Source organism: Malaclemys terrapin, chromosome 1 (genome assembly GCF_027887155.1).
Source record: "Malaclemys terrapin pileata isolate rMalTer1 chromosome 1, rMalTer1.hap1, whole genome shotgun sequence".
In the NCBI taxonomy this organism is placed as follows: Eukaryota; Metazoa; Chordata; order Testudines; family Emydidae; genus Malaclemys; species Malaclemys terrapin.
In genome coordinates this window covers 341,882,234-341,898,681 of record NC_071505.1, presented here as the reverse complement: position 1 = coordinate 341,898,681, position 16,448 = coordinate 341,882,234, and the positions used below count along the sequence as shown (strand labels likewise).

At 41.0% G+C, this 16,448-nt stretch overlaps 1 protein-coding gene across 1 annotated transcript in view; it reads right to left on the bottom strand.

Moving 5' to 3' along the window:
- Positions 1–16,448, bottom strand: part of PPME1 (protein phosphatase methylesterase 1) — a 37,154-nt gene that overhangs the window by 13,969 nt on the left and 6,737 nt on the right. Inside the window, exons 2-4 of the mRNA XM_054015885.1 lie at positions 7,576–7,669; positions 4,082–4,174; positions 215–272 (exon numbers count right to left, since the gene is read on the bottom strand). Coding sequence (XP_053871860.1) covers positions 215–272; positions 4,082–4,174; positions 7,576–7,669 — 245 coding nt within the window. The remainder of the gene's footprint in view (positions 1–214; positions 273–4,081; positions 4,175–7,575; positions 7,670–16,448) is intronic.

The following is a 16,448-nucleotide window of genomic DNA, read 5'->3' as shown; positions in this document are numbered from 1 at the left end:
CACACTAGCTTAACTGTGGAATTACATGGGCCACATTCTTTTCATCCCCACCTTGGCTATCAAGTAGCAATGCTTTGATTATTTCATAGGTAGTCTAAAAACTCAGTTTTTTGACGGGGTAATTCAGTTAAAATCTAATTTAAATGCAAATGTAAACAAATAGTAACTAGAAAAAATTGAATTCATGTTCCAGTATATAAGTCTAATTACTCACCATGACTTCTGAGATCTAAAGCCACAATCCTACACTGAATCCTGTTAATGATCGCAGACTGCAAGAGGGGACAAAGATGTATAGTATGAAAACTGCCACACCTCATTTAAGAAAGGGGCTCACAATATTAAATGAATCATTGCAACAGAAGCAAAAGCCAAGATAGTGTGTCAAAAAGAAACGTCAGTGACAGTGCCGAGGCAAGAGTGGACATGGGGCATAGAGTAGCCAGGAAGTCAAAGTTGAAGCAAGAATATTTAGTATAAGTGATCTTTAATTAGTAAATAAAAAAGCACCATCCCTTTCACCATCAGTCAATTGATTACAGGATATCCCCCCTCCCCCCCCACATTCCGTATCTCAAATGAGAAATCAAATTTCTTAGGAGAAAAGTTTCAGTCTCTACAACACCTCTAAAAACTGAAGTGCAGCAATACATTGAAGTGATACTTCCCCTTCCAAGCCCTCACATGTTCCAAAATTAGCACTGCCTCCACTGTAGGCAAGAAGATATGGCAGCTGCTTTACAGCACAGACTCAATTCGCTCTCAAAGAATGGAATTTTACAGTAACACTGAACTATCCCAAATTCAGTGTTCTTGTCCTCTGGGTTACTAGCAAACGAGGAGGCTTTTTAAAGTAACACCAGGCTGCAATAAGATCCCGCCTCATTATTTGTTCCTGCCATCTAAATTTACATAAGTTATTTCACGAACCATGGTGATTAAGTAGCATTCTGTGCTGAATAAAAGGCTTCAAAAATAGGATTGTGTGTTGGGAACTCAATCGCTGAAATCATGTCTCAGTGGTAGTGGTGAAATCTGTTGAAAGGCTCTTAACTGAAGGAAGAGCAAGAAAGCACCATCTACTTGATAGGTGCAGACTGACAGTTACACTGACCTGATGTTTCAGAATTTACTAATTCAAGCCCAGGGAAAATACAATGCTGGACCAAGGGACTAAAGACAGTATCTCATACCTGCTAGGGCTAGAAATGGATGCTTTAGACCATTCAGATATGAGAATCCCTTTCTGTCATTGATGTAGATCATTCATTTCTGGCCCAGCATGTCATGAGATATTGGCCATGAAAACTACATCCTTCTGATTACTACATTTTGTTTTCTTTTCCCAATTCTAAAATAGTTGTGACAGCCACAATCTAGAGAACGACTACAGCCAGAAACAGACTTTAGACCATTTAGAATCAACTTGGAACCCCAGTTTGCCAATGGTAAAAAACTAAGCGTTAATTTAACCAGCAGTTTGTGAGGTCATCTGCTAAAAATCACAATGTAAAATAGTAGTCTGAATGATGTGATAGTAAGGGAAGTTCTCTCGTGACCTTGACTTACCAGAACAGAACTGCTTCGGTGAGACAAGAACAAATACATCCATGACCATTACATTTACCAATAAGTTGTTAGACCAATGAGAAGAAAGAGAGAGAGAGAGAGAGAGGTAGATTCTGCTTGTAGTAATTTTATTTAAAGTCTTTACCCACACAATTATTTAAAAAATATATATATTTTTTTCATCCTAAACATTTAACATATGAATGACTAGAGCAAACTTTCATTAAAAAAAAATACACAGGGAACAAACTGATACTGACAGCAGAATGGAATGGACTAATTGTCTTCGGAGTTCTTTCTCCAGCTACATAGTTTTTGTGGGTCTAGGGCAAAGACAAATGACATGCATCCTATACAATGTAACTGCCAAGTCCAGTAACTGCATAGATAATTGACATACTAGAAGTTACAATGGTGTAACTCTGGAGTTTCTTCTACTGAATTTAGTGGAGTAACTCCGATTTGCTGTGCATTATGGTGTAACAGATAGCAGTATTTAAACCTGCTATCAGAAGTAGAATTTTAGAAAGGATGGAAGTTGCTTGTAAATAAAGATGGCTCTCTTGCTCAAAACTTAAGAAAAATGTGAATTTGGGTTTCGTCAAAACCCTACCTCATCCAGTCTAAAAACCAGTGATTAACTTTAGAATTTGTAAGCAGCTCACGTATCATGGCGATAAGTATTAAATTAGCAGAGAGTGAGTGAGTCACACATCCCAGTGACTAGTGCTCTATAAGCAAGTGATAACACTGAATTCAATTATCAGAGGGGTAGCCGGGTTAGTCTGTATCCACAAAAACAGCGAGGAGTCTGGTGGCACCTTAAAGACTACAGATTTATCTGGGCATAAACTTTCACGGATTAAAAAAACCCACTTCTTCAGATGCATGGTGTGAAAATCCATGCATCTGAAGAAGTGGGGTTTTTTACCCATGAAAGCTTATGCCCAAATAAATCTGTTGGTCTTTAAGGTGCCACCAGACTCCTTGTTTTTATAGAATTCAATGAGGAAGTGCTGATTTGAAAAACACTTGTCAAGTAAAGTTTAACCTCCAATGTATGGCAAGATGTGGGTCAACTCAGGCTTTACATGCAATAGAACTAACCTAGCCTGTCAAATCCTTGTGAGGCACCTGACCTAAGCACCCCACCTCTTAACTGAGGACTATAACATGATTCATGGCTAGGTGTACGACCTCCAATTTATTCAGTGGCGATCAGCTTGGGACTCTGAAATGCTTGCAAACTGTAATGGTTGCAAACTGTTCATTTGTTCATTCCCATTCGTTGTGTGGACCTTTACTCATAGTGTCTAGAGTGTCACTTTGTACCGGCCTAACTGCACAAGGACTAATAGCGTGGTGAAAACTGCATGTGACTGTTGTGTATCTGATCTGTTTAAGGTTTTTATAAAGTTCACAGATACTTCACTAAAAGTTGCCCTATAAAAACCTCAGACAGACTGGATCAGGGGTCAGCAACCTCTGGTACGCGGCTCGCCAGGGTAAGCACCCTGGCAGGCCGGGCCAGTTTGTTTACCTGACGTGTCGGCAGGTTCGGCTTATCACGGCTCCCACTGGCTGCAGTTCGCCGTCCCAGGCCAATGGGGGCTGCGGGAAGCGGCGCGGGATGTGCTGGCAGCGGCTTCCTGCCGCCCCCATTGGCCTGGAGCGGCGAACCGCGGCCAGTGGGAGCCGCAGTCAGCCGAACCTGCCGCGTCAGCAGGTAAATAAACTGCCCCGGCTCGCCAGGGTGCTTACCCTGGTGAGCAGCATGACAGAGGTTGCCGACCCCTGGACTAGAATAAGAGATGGAGACACCCACCGTCCGGGCACAAGATCCACAATTAGAGTTGCTGGGTTAAAGGTCAGGGTCCCAGTACAGCTATACATCCTGCTATTAGCTGGGTTTAGAACCTGTAGGCTTTTTATATATATAAATGTTTGTTGGAGTGGAAAAAGTTAAGCCATGAAACTTGCTCCCATTGACGCAACACCAGGTTGGGTTTCAGTGTTTCTCAAGCATTGAGGCTTTCTGAATTAACATTCAAACTTGGTCATAATGTGTCGTCACCAATGCAACACCAGTATTGTCAAGGTGAAAATAAGATAGCTTCAAACTTATTCCTCTCCATTAAAGATGGTCAATAACATCTTCCTGTTATTTGTGGAAAATCAATCTGGGGGAAAAAGTTGGTTCAACTGTGACGAGCAACATCCTGGCCTCTCAGATTAAACCAGGTCAGAGGAACGGAGATTGCTGTTGCTTCGATGAAGCGCCACATCCTAATTGTTGGCAGACGCTCTGCCTTTGATGCGTTTTGTTCATAAAATATATTTACTGCTTGCGATAAAGAGTCTAAATACAGGAGTTCAACAGACAGGCAGATTACAAGGACCTTTCTGAATTATCTTTCCCATGCTTAGCAGGGCTTCGTATTTTCATGTCATCCATGGATGGAAGACGCAACACTCGTATACCTGTACTTCTACTTCCAATCAACTTACTTACATTGAACACAGCCCAGGAAAGAGCAGAATGGCCTCCGCCATGCAACAAAAGTAGGACAGGGCCCTCCGATCCACTTTTATAAATTCGAAAAGTGTATGAACAGTTAAGGACAATGTTTCTTAATAAAATTATCTGAAACAAGCTACTGAGTTCGACCCTTCACAGCACATACAAGGTCACCAGCACTTCATTATTACTCACGTACGCAAGAAAGCCCCCATTCTGCCCTCTGTTCAACTTCAATAGGTTTGTACAGAATGATGGCCACTGATGAGGAGGAGGAAGGTGATGGTGATGAGGAAGATAATGGCTAATATTTCAGGTTGGTCGACAAGGGACAGGGTGAGGATATGGATATTCAGATGTACATTCTGTATTATCGCCATCTACCTTGCTGGGTTAGAATGTTTACTAAATGTATTAAACTATTGAACACAGTTGCAACACGCCCCTGTAGGAACCCTTCTGTATTTACATCGGGGTTCGCAACTGAACAGTAATTTTAATACTGGGCCTGATCTTGGGACAAGAATCTGTTGCATCTCAGACTGATAACTGCGAATTCTTAAGTAATCACATGAATACATAATCTACAGATCAAACTACAACCAAGGGAAAAGTTTAGCCCATACTATCCACCTAGCTATACTGCCTACCTCCCCATCATCCCATACTCTATTATGTTCCTTACCTCCTCATCACACACCCTCTTCGCCATGAAAATAGTATCTGTACGAAATGTACATCAAAGAAAGCCAATCAACAGGAAAAAATTAAGTTAAAAGCTTGGAATGCTCAGGACACCATTGGGGACCACAAACTGGTGTTTTGTCTAACACGCTCTCCCATTACTTGACTGAGGAAACAGACAAACCTATACGTATCACTCTGGGCAATAAAATTACCCTTGGGAATCCATGAGGTAGTATGGTGCCTTTGTTAAGTTAGCTGATGTCTCCCTACAGCTTATCTGCATATCCTGGAAAGCCAGCTAAAAACGTAGCAAATCGGTAGAATAATGGTTTTCAACCTGTGGTCCGTGGACCCGGTCTAAGATTTCCAAAGGGGTCCACACCTCCATTAGAAATTGTGTAGGGGTCTGCAAATGGAAAAAAGGTTAAAACCCACTGATCTCAAGGTAGTGTGCGCCAGGGATAGGACACTGGACTGGGAGTCAGGAGATCTGGGCTCTAATACACAGATTGATTGGAGAAGTCACTTGACTAGAGCTGGTTAAAATAGAAAATGTCTGTTCCAAGGGGAATCCCGACATTTTGAAAAAAAGTTTCTCTTTTGATTGGAACAAAAAGTAGAACTAAGAAATGAAATGGAGCAGCCAGCAGCACCTGACTCCCAGGGACCTGCCAGAGAACAGGGAGCTAGAACCCGACAGCCCTGGCTCCAGCCAGGCTCCTGGCTGCACGGCAGGGAGCCTGTCAAGGTGAGAGCTCCAGTTTGAGGGGGGCTCCCAGACTCCCTGCTGCCGAGGAGCTGGGCAAGTTACCATTGGAATGTTTCAGTTTCAACAAATTGGCATATTTTGTCAGAAAATTTCCAGCCAGCTCTACATTTCACCTCTGTTCTTTTCCCTTCCACCCTTTGAAGGTCTCATCTATTTAGACCACCTCCTGCAGGGCAGGGACCGTTTACACTATGTTTGTGTATCATGCCTAGCGTAACAGGGCTCCAATTTTGGTTAGGGCCTGTAGGTGCTACTGTCCTAGGAACTCTGAAACCTGGGAGAGCTGCCTAATCTATGCAGAACATGATTCAAGAGAAAACAGAGTCGACAGTAGTGACAAGCTAAGTGAAGAATGTTACTCAGGTTGCTTCCATGGTGATTTTAATCGTCTAATGCACCACACACACTTCTGGACCTACAGAAACAACAATGGCTCTTGGCTCTGAATTGAAATTTGGCTTCCTATCAGCCTGGAAAGGGTTTACTTTTCCTTTCTCACTTTGCAGTTGAGACCCGTTTAAGTTATACTAATTTGTACAAAGTCTAATCTATAGAAAGGCTACTTTGTATGTTTCCAGCGCGTCTTATTCAAGGATCCCAACGCACTTTATGAACAATAAGTAAGGTTCACAACAGCCCTGACAGGTAGGTTTTGTCCCCATTTTATAAATGAGGAACCTGAAATACAGAGAGCAATAGCTTGGCTAAGGTCATTCAGAGCATCTATAGCAGACCCAGGTAAAGAACTCCTTATTCCCGGTGCTGTGCGTTAGCCTTCTTTTTGCTCCCCTTTCTCCTGAAACTGAATGGTTCAAGGGATTTCCTTGGAAGTTGGACAGATTCATCACTTGGCTCCCAATGGAGAATCCAGAGTCAACCAGTGCAGTGCACAGAGTGGGCAGAGTAAGGGAAGGCATGCAGGAAATTTATTGTTTCAGAGCCTCTCAGGCAGTCTCTGCTGGCAAGATTTTTCTGAATCCTGGGCAGAATTTAAAGCTGTCCTCATTCCAGGAGAAGGCTGAGGTAGCACCACAGAAGCTCTCAACCTAGTTATGGCTCTCTTCTCTCTGGAAAGGAAGTTCCTCCCCCATTCCCAATTAGCAGGCAGCCAGTGGTACATTGCTAAAGGGCATCACTCATCCACAGGCTGAATGAACATGGTGAAGCGTAAGAAAAGTTCAGCTTCTTTTACGGAAGAGAGATGTTTTCCCCTGATGAATTTGGTGCTAGTGAAACAGTGTCTCCAGATGCCTGGCTCTCTCATCCCAGTACAGGTACACAGCGTAAACATCTCCCACACAGCTAATAGATGGAGATATACCTATCTCATAGCACTGGAAGGGACCCTGAAAGGTCATCGAGTCCAGCCCCCTGCCTTCACTAGCAGGACCAAGTACTGATTTTGCTCCAGATCCCCAAGTGGCCCCCTCAAGGATAGAACTCACAACCCTGGGTTTAGCAGGCCAATGCTCAAACCACTAAGCTATCCCTCCCCCTAAGGGGAGGTGCACCTCAATCCTGACCTGCAACTCATGGTGTTATCCTTGTCATGGCCTGGACTGAACAGAATGATGATTGTATTAAAAACTGCGAGGTTCTTGTGCAACGTTGACAAACCTGCACTAGAAGAGTGGCCATCCCAGGAACATGAACTTTAACCGGACAGAGGGTGTGTGTGTGTCTGTGTCTCTGTGTGTGAATTTGATCTCACATCTTCAGAGGAGAAAGGCTAGAGCATTAACACACTATTACCTAGGTCCCATGGACACAGTTTTGAGTGACCCAACATTAACGGAGATGAGAAAGCAACACCAAGAAGCCAACTTTTCTAGATATTTTCCCACTGCAACCTAATCGTTGGCACATAGGTGTGGCCTGGGGCAGTAGCACTGATTAGCACAAAGGAAAAGATGGGTAATAGAGGGAACAATTAAAAAATGTAACAGAATCCCTGATAAACGCCAAGACATACAATCCCACCGGTCACTTGAGATCAGGAAGAATTCAGTCTGGGAATAAAATAAAAGGATATATCCTTGCCGTTTTCGTTTTCAACCACAACATCTTCCATAGACTCAAAGTACTGGCTCCAAGGGACTGGGGAAAAGTCTCGTTTCCTTCCAGGACTGCAAAACAAAATTTTTGCAAGAGTAAGTATTTTATAATGCTTCACTCAGAAATTGCCATAAGCTGATGAAACAGCATGTTTTAACAATGGACATGTCATAGCAACACTCGACAGAGGGTTAGGATAGAAAGTGACGGATACTTTGCCTGTAGTTCCCTCATATAGTATTAACAGTTTTATAGTCATTAGCCAATCCCATTTACCTCCCATTAGGTTTTTTTGTTTCTCTCTGATTTGCTACAACGGACAGAAGTAGGGGAAGCTGTGAAGGTAAGAATGTTTTTCCGCTAAGTGATACTGAACAAGAATTATGATAATGAAAAGGTTACTACAGACAGGTCATATTCTATCCTTGATCTTTGTGCAAAGTTCCACTAACATCAGGAATTCCATTGTTGATCAAGAGTAGTATACAGTCCTAATTTTATGCTTCAGCCCAAGGACCATAATTAAAAATGGAATTAGTCCATCTACAAAAACCATCTTGATGGTTTTGGCTTGAACAATAAAGAGTCAGCTACTTAACAAGGGTGGTTTTTAATCTAGCATGGCATCTAAATAAAGATGTTCTGCATCTGATAAATCAGGGATTGTGATGAGATCAGAACTGTGCCAAGAAGTCTCCTCTTGTTACACAGTATAGTTAGTACCAATGAAGATCTAGTAAGAGAATGTAAATTTCACTGTGGCTGACAAGACAGTGCAGAAACTATGGAAAGAAAAGTTAAATATAGTGAGGCATATGGGGATTTACCTATATAATGCCTATTAACATTAATGGGAATAGAACAGCTAAATCCCAGGCTGGAAGTTTACACAAGAGAGTTTTAATAAAACAGTTCCCTGGAATCTATTATATTAAATAAAACACATGTACGTATACAGGTCTAATGCCTAAATGCTGTATGTACTGCAGCATTACTAAAGTTATACTGAAGTTGAATATGATTAACTCCATAAGAGCCAGCAAATTCAGAGTTTCCAATTCTATATTGTCCCCACTGAGCCTTTGGACTGAGAATTTGATCAGTGTGTAAGAACTACTTTCCAAACTGCTTCTTTGCCTGTTATTGGAGTGTTATCGCAGGAGCAGCATGGAGGAAACTAAGAATAGTGAGATAAAAATCAAGCGGTCAACATCTTGCCTAGATTGTTTAGGCAAAGACATTACAGGGGCACTCTGTACAAATGGAAAATACCAAAATTTTATTTTTCAAATAAAATGTTTCCCCAGGTTGACAAATAGAACATTCCATAATATAACACGCCATTAGGAAGTATATTATTCTAATAAAGCGTTCCTCAACCTTTTCAGATTGGTGATACCTTATTCAAAGTAAAAAAATCTTCACGACTCCCATATATTTTTTATTCTTTTATTGTAAGAGTACCAATGCTAAGCGGATATAATTAGTGTGTGTTTCGAGAGGTTGACAGAATACTTGACATTGAAGGGCAAGGGAATGTGGGAGCAAGGTTTTGTTTTAGATTTTAATAGGGGTTTAAATACCTTGCAAACCCCTGGATTACCTTTTATGAATCCCCTGGAGGTCAAGACCCACCGCTTGAGAAACACAGTTCTAGCTTCACCAAAAAATTGAATGGCCAATTGAGTGATCCAGTTGGCTGAATATTCCTAGGTATTTAATAGCACACATGGGAGAAATACAGCCCAGAAATCAGATGGTTTCACAACTAGATATCTGCCAAATCATTGCCAAAGTACTCCATGAAAGAGCATTGTACTTGTGACAGGTTGGATCACAGAAACCCCCTTGGGAGCTGCCACCCGATGTGCAAAGACTACCCCTGCTCCTGTTTTCCCTGCCAGCTCAGGACTCCAGCACCCTGTCTTGCTGAGCCAGACACTCCCGTCTGGCTCCAACACAGACCCAGGGTCTGAATCACCTGTCCCAAAGCTGCAAGTTTACCTGAAAACAGCTCACAGTAGTGTGCTTGTCTTTAGCACTCAGATGCCCAACTCCCAATGAGGTCTAAACCCAGATAAATCCGTTTTACCCTGCATAAAGCTTATGCAGGGCAAACTCATAAATTGTTCGCCCTCTATAACACTGATAGAGAGATATGCACAGTTGTTTGCTCCCCCAGGTATTAATACATACTCTGAGTGAATTACTAAATAGAAAGTGATTTTATTAAATACAGACAGTAGGATTTAAGTGGTTCAAAGTAGTAACAGACAGAACAAAGTAAGTCACCAAGCAAAATAAAATAAAATGCGCAAATCTATGCCTAATCAAACTGAATACAGATAATCTCACCCTCAGAGATGCTTCAGTAAGTTTTTTCTCAGACTGGACACCTTCCAGGCCTGGGCACAATTCTTTCCCCTGGTACAGCTCTTATTGCAGCTCAGGTGGTAGCTAGGGGATTCTTCATGATGGCTTCTCCCCCTCTCTCTTCTCTTCCCCCCTTTATATATCTTTTGCATAAGGCGGGAACCCTTTGACCCTCTGGGTTTCCACCCCCCCTCACTGGAAAAGCACCAGGTTAAAGATTGATTCCAGTTCAGGTGACATGATCACATGTCACTGCAAGACTTCATTACTCACTTGCCAGCACATACATATACAGGAAGACTCACAGGTAAATACAGCCATCTGCAGACAATGGGAGTCATCAAGATTCCAAACCATCATTAATGGTCCACACTTTACACAATTACAATAGGCCCTCAGAGTTACATTGTATATTTCTAGTTTTAGATACAAGAGTGGTACATTTATACAAATCAGATGATCATACTCAGTAGATTATAAGCTTTGTAATGATACCTTACAAGAGACCTTTTGCATGAAGCATATCCCAGTTACGTTACATTCACTTATTACCGTATTTTCTCTAAAACTATCCCAGTTACATTATATTGACTTATTATCAAGTTTTTATAAAACCATATAGACTGCACAACGTCACAGTACTGTGTAACCGGCACTACGTATATCTGAGAGACTCATAAGGGAGCTGTCATCAGTGGAGGGAATGAGGAAGGGTCTCTTTTCATGCTAACATTATTGGCTTAGAAAGCCATTCTCAAACAGTGGACTAAGAACAAAAGTCCAGACATCAATGGCTGGATTGAACAGATTCAGCTGATGAAACAGACGACTTCCTGCACACCTCAAGTCCATAGAGACCTTACGTATTATTAAAGTGCCAATCAACTTCGTATGTAAGTAACTGACTCCTATGGTGGTTTTCTCTATGGTGAGGGAGATAAGGCATGTCAGTAAGGCAGTGTGCACTGCTGATACCTCTGTGGAATTGTCTCTGTCGCTAAAAAAGACTTGATCTCAGCACTATACTCACACCAAAACACTAAATACGAAATACCGCCATCGCTCATTCAGCACATAGCACTCAAGAGGCAAAGATGTTGGGAGGCACTACAGCTCCCTTCTAACGTATGCATTTTCTTTCCTGTCCACCACACACAGTCCCTTTTGCCCCCACTCAATCACGGCTCTCAGTTGGTGCAACTTTATGTGGCCAGCTGGTGACTTCCTACCCAGCACTGAACAGCCCCAGAGACTGGAGCCTGAACACAGACAATAAAGCAAGGCTTGCTCTTTTTCAAAATGTGAATATCATCCTTTATTCCCTAGAGGGGAGAACACACTATTAGAGCAAGCTGACTTACTTCCCCACTTATAACAAGGATCTAGCCTCCAGCCCTGCTCATTGACAGGTATATCACTAGGAATTGCAAGCAGCATGAACTAGCAATTGCATCGAGTGAGAACTACACTCTGTGACCTGAAATTGGTAACAATACACTCTGAGGTGCCGAGCTGCCACACAAAATGCAGCTTGTTCTGAGTAGGAAGCTATAAGAGACACCGTGGGAACATTACACAGCACAGTACCCAGAACTGAAATGCCCAGTTAACAAATTTGAAGATGATTCCCCCCCCCCCCCAACTGCCATAGCAGAAAATTCAACCAGGAAACTAGAAACCCAGCTGAGCTCAAGGCCTTTCTCAGTCTCTCGCACCCTTACATCACCACTACGAATAAAAGTCTACAAAGGAAACTTTGCTGACAATTCTGTTGACAATGTATAGGACAAAAATCTCTCTCTCAGCATTAAATTCATTCAACAGGACTAACAAGGCTTTGTTTTGGCAATGACCTAACCAAGCAAGACAAAAGCAGCAGAGAGGAGTACCACCAGAGGACCATTTTTAACTGTCCTTTTTCTGCTTCTATTCTGGGGAGGGTAATCAGCAGAGAATATTAACATCAGGGATTGAAACATCCACTTCCCACAGTTAGAAGGAAATCTTCCCTGGTGAATGTGGGACATTTCTGCAGAATTTTAACTTTTTTTTTTTTTTTAATTGAAAAAGAAGAAAGAAATGGAAAGTCAACTTGAGGTTTTGTAAAAATACAATCTATTTTCCATTATATTGCTAGATTTATTTCTCTGGGTTTCCAGACTTCAGTATTATTCGTTGTCAAGGTTCAATGAGAAGATGACACATCCACACACCTATTTTAAGATAATGATAAATCCCGTTATTTCAGCTTCCTCTCATTTTCTGAATGTGAAAAACTAGATTTGAATGCAGATGTTGAGGATTCAGCTGGCTGACTGAAGCAGAGAGGCGTACATCACAGATCTGTGGATGACTGCTCAGCCCAACCTGTACAAATATCAGGGGAGCCCATAAAATCTCCATTCATCCAAGGAAGAAAGACTATTCTTTTTGGGGACTCTATACTAAGGGCACGTCTAAACAATGAGTTAGTGCATGGCAAGGTAGGGTGCAAATCTACAACACTCCTACATGCTATGCACTAACTCAGTCCGTGTGTACCCTGCTGCTGTGTGCTAAAAGTTCCCTGGTGCTTTGAAAGAAAATTCTGTAAAAGCAGTAAGCAGACAAGGACCTACTGGTCTTAGTGCATATCAGCACTAATGACACTGCTTTATGGGATACTTGACAGATTATAGATGACTTTAGGGAACTCTGAAGGAGAAGAATGGCTAAGTGATCATCCCGGAAATCCTTCTTGTCCCACAGGTAAAGGAAAACAGAAAGCAGAAGATTTTGGGAGTGAATTGCTGTCTAGGTAAGTGGCACAAGATGGTTTGGATTTTGTGGAACATTGGTCTACTTTCTGTACAGTTTGGCTGGCCTCCATCTCAGTGGAAGGGGAACCAATCTTATAGAGGGCTAGACCAGTCAGAGCTTTAAACCAATAACAAAAAGAGGGGACAAATGAGGATTTATTTAGCACAAAATTATTATGTTGAACAAAAACAATCAAGTTACAAAAGGATGTGAAGAAAATAAATTATTTACTTGCTTATACACCAATAGGAGGAGTCTGGCTAATAAACAGAAAGAATTGGAAGTTCATAGTAATGAGTATAAATCAGAAGCTAGGAACTGTAGAAAACTGATAAGGAAAGCAAAAGGATACAAGGAAAAAAAAATCTATGGTCAGCAGAATTAAGGAGAATAATTTTTTATTAAAGTATATTAGGAACAAAAGGAATCCTAACAATGGTGTTGGTCTGCTACTAGATGGAAATTACACAGTTGTCAACACCACAAAAAGAGAAGTGTTCAATAAAAGTGTCTGTTCTATATTTGGAAAAAAGTGCAATGATTTATTCATATCATATGATTAGGAGGATGGAAAAACATTCAATTTCAACAGTAACTAAGAAAGATGTCAAACAGCAGCTACTAAAGCTAGACATTTTAAAACCAGGAAGTCTGGATAACTTGCATTCAAGAGTTTTAAAAGAAATGGCCAAGGAGCTCTCCAGACAATTAATGTTGATTTTCTATAAGACTTGGAACACTGGGGAAGTTCCAGAAGACTGGAAGAAAGGTAATGTTATGCTATTATTTCAAAAGGATAAGCAAGGCAAGTTGGGTAATTATAAGTCTGTCAGCCAGCCATCAATCCAGGGCAAAATAATGGAACAGCTGTTATGGAACTCTTAATAAAGAATTACAGGAGGATAGTATAATTAACGTCAATCAACATGGGTTTATGGAAAATAAGTTAGCTTGACAAGATCCGATATCAAAGAGAAGGTTAAGGGGTGACAGTCTATAAGTATCTACACAAGGAATATCAATTTGATAATAGAGGGCTCGGCTAATCAATCTAGCAGACAATGGCATAAGAAGATTCAACGACTGGAAGTGGAAGCTAGACGAATTCAGTCTAGAATTCGGACACAAATGTTTAACAGTTCAGGTAATTAACCACTGGAATAATTTACCAATGGTTGTGGTGGATTCTCCATGACTGGGAATTTTTAACATCAAGACTGAATGTTTTTGCTAAAAGGTCTGCTCTCATTCAAACAGGAATTAATTCAGAGAAGTCCTCTGGCGTGCGTTATACTGCAGATCATACTAGAAGATCAGAACAGTCCCTTTTGGCCTTATCTCTACAAATATATATTCCAGATAAATCATTGATTTATTGATTGATTGACTAATAAGATGATTTTATGAAGTTGACTTTATATTTGTGGGTTGTTTTTTTTTTAATATGCCACGAACTCCTAAATGGTTTTTGATAAATGTTAGCTAAAAAAAAAAAAAAAAGGTTGTTTTTTTGCCCTGTCTCTACTGCATTTTCTGCTGTGCACTCTCTTAGCCTGGATTGGATATTTTTGGTCAATAGAGAATCTTGTGTGTGACTGCTGCTATCAGTCCTTTTAAATAATATTTATAACTGTAGGATTTAATAAAATTTAAAAGAGACATCTCTAACAATTATGGTTGCAAAGAAAACCCTTCTGGAGTGACCTGATGCAGTCCCATCTCCTGGAGTCTGCAAACAAAAAGCACCAATCTCTGTCCAGCTACTATGAGCTTTCTCAAGCAGGGCCAGGTTGAAATTTACACAACTCTAGTCAGTTTCATGCCTGCTATTTACAACCTATAAAGATTGAAACTAAACAGCCCAATTTTCAGTGTCTGCTTGGGAAAACTGGTGGTGGTGTCCCTAGCCTCTTCACCAGAAGCTGGGAATGGGCGACAAGGGATGGATCACTTGATTATCTGTTCATTCCCTCCAGGGCACCTGGCACTGGCCACTGTTGGAAGACAGGATACTGGGCTAGATGGACCTTTGGTCTGACCCAATATGGCCGCTCTTATGATCTTAACTATGAGCAGGGAGAACTGGAGCTTTTCATGGAAGAAAGAGGATCAAAGAAACCAAGGTCAGGAGGAAGGGATAGTGATACTTCCTTCCCAACCCCAAATCTGCTGCAGGCAGCAATCAGAAGACAGTGCAATTTAAGCTAGCAAAAGAGAAAGTTCTTTCTACCTTCCAACAATCAAGGGAGGTGGCTTTCAGATTTTTCCAGATGCCTATTAACCAGAGGCTAATACGAAAGACTGAACATCTAAGCAGGACCCAGGGAGAACACTATGATAGGAAACCTATTACCTTGAGTTTAGGACTGGGCTCTTCGCCAGGAAGTTGCCCTGCATCTCACTGGAGGGGGTCACCTCATCTTTTGCAACAGCCTCTGACTAGGTGAGCTTTGGTAAATATTTCAAGCCCAGATTTTAAAAGGTTAACGTTTGGATAGAGATATTTTCCAAGGGAAGTAGCAGAAACCCCACCATTTGAGACATTTAAAATGTGATGGGACAACATATTCTAGCAATCCTCTATTAGCAGGGGGAATGGGACAGAAAAAAAGTAGATGTCCTAGGAGTTAATAGGTCCTTCCAGCTCTAACAAAGATAAGTATCTGCAGATTAATTACTTTTATTTAAAACAAAAGATTTGTTAAACAATATTATAACAGGATTAAGATCTGACACTGGGCTCTTACTATGAGTGAGAATAAGTATGAAATTTTTCACAAGATGGCTGGTGCCTGCAGAAGGCTGAGAAATATCTTATTTCAAGCAAACACTTGTGTATTACACAGGATGAAGATGTATCGGTGAGATGGAGCAAACACGCAAATTTTACAAAATGGACTGCACAAAAGCAATGGAGAACATGCAGTAGAGAATTAATCTCCACTGGTCTCTGAAGGAATATACTAGATAGAATCCAATATGTCCTTTCTTTCTCTAGTCTATTTTCCTTAGTGACATATCAAGCAGGCATCCAAAAAATCAGACGCAAGCCCAACAACAGCTGTGATTTTGCACCTTTTCATGTTGAAACAGCATTTTCCTGGCCAAATAGTTAAACTGTGATGGAGATTAACTAATTACTGCTTTTTAACATGTCCAACAAACTAAAATAGTAAATAAAAATTGATCCAATGTAATAACATTTGTAGGCTGATCTGAGAACTATAAACCAAGCCAACTAACACACACTGTGAATTAAATCAGAATCAAAGAACTAGTTCCAGGCACTTTCAACAGCTAATTTTAACCTATTGTGTGGCTTGTCCTCACCATTGTATAATGAACATGTGCACGAACCACGAGTGAAGCAGCAGACATGACAGGAGTTACTTTTATTCCTATGTAATACTCCAAGAATGCAATACTCCATTCCCCAGCAAGAAGCATCCACCTCCTTTTTGACCAATCCTAGGATACATGTTAAAAGGAACATAGTGTGCTAGTCAAATAAGCACCACCTACAGTCAAATCCTGTTGTAACAAAAGATGATAAATGGCCCTGGGAATAGTTTGATTCAGTTAATAAAAAGGATGTGACAAATCCATGTTTTCAGTATTAAACTTGCTATCAAATAACTGATCTGAGTATTCAGTGAATACTTAAAATACCAATAGTGT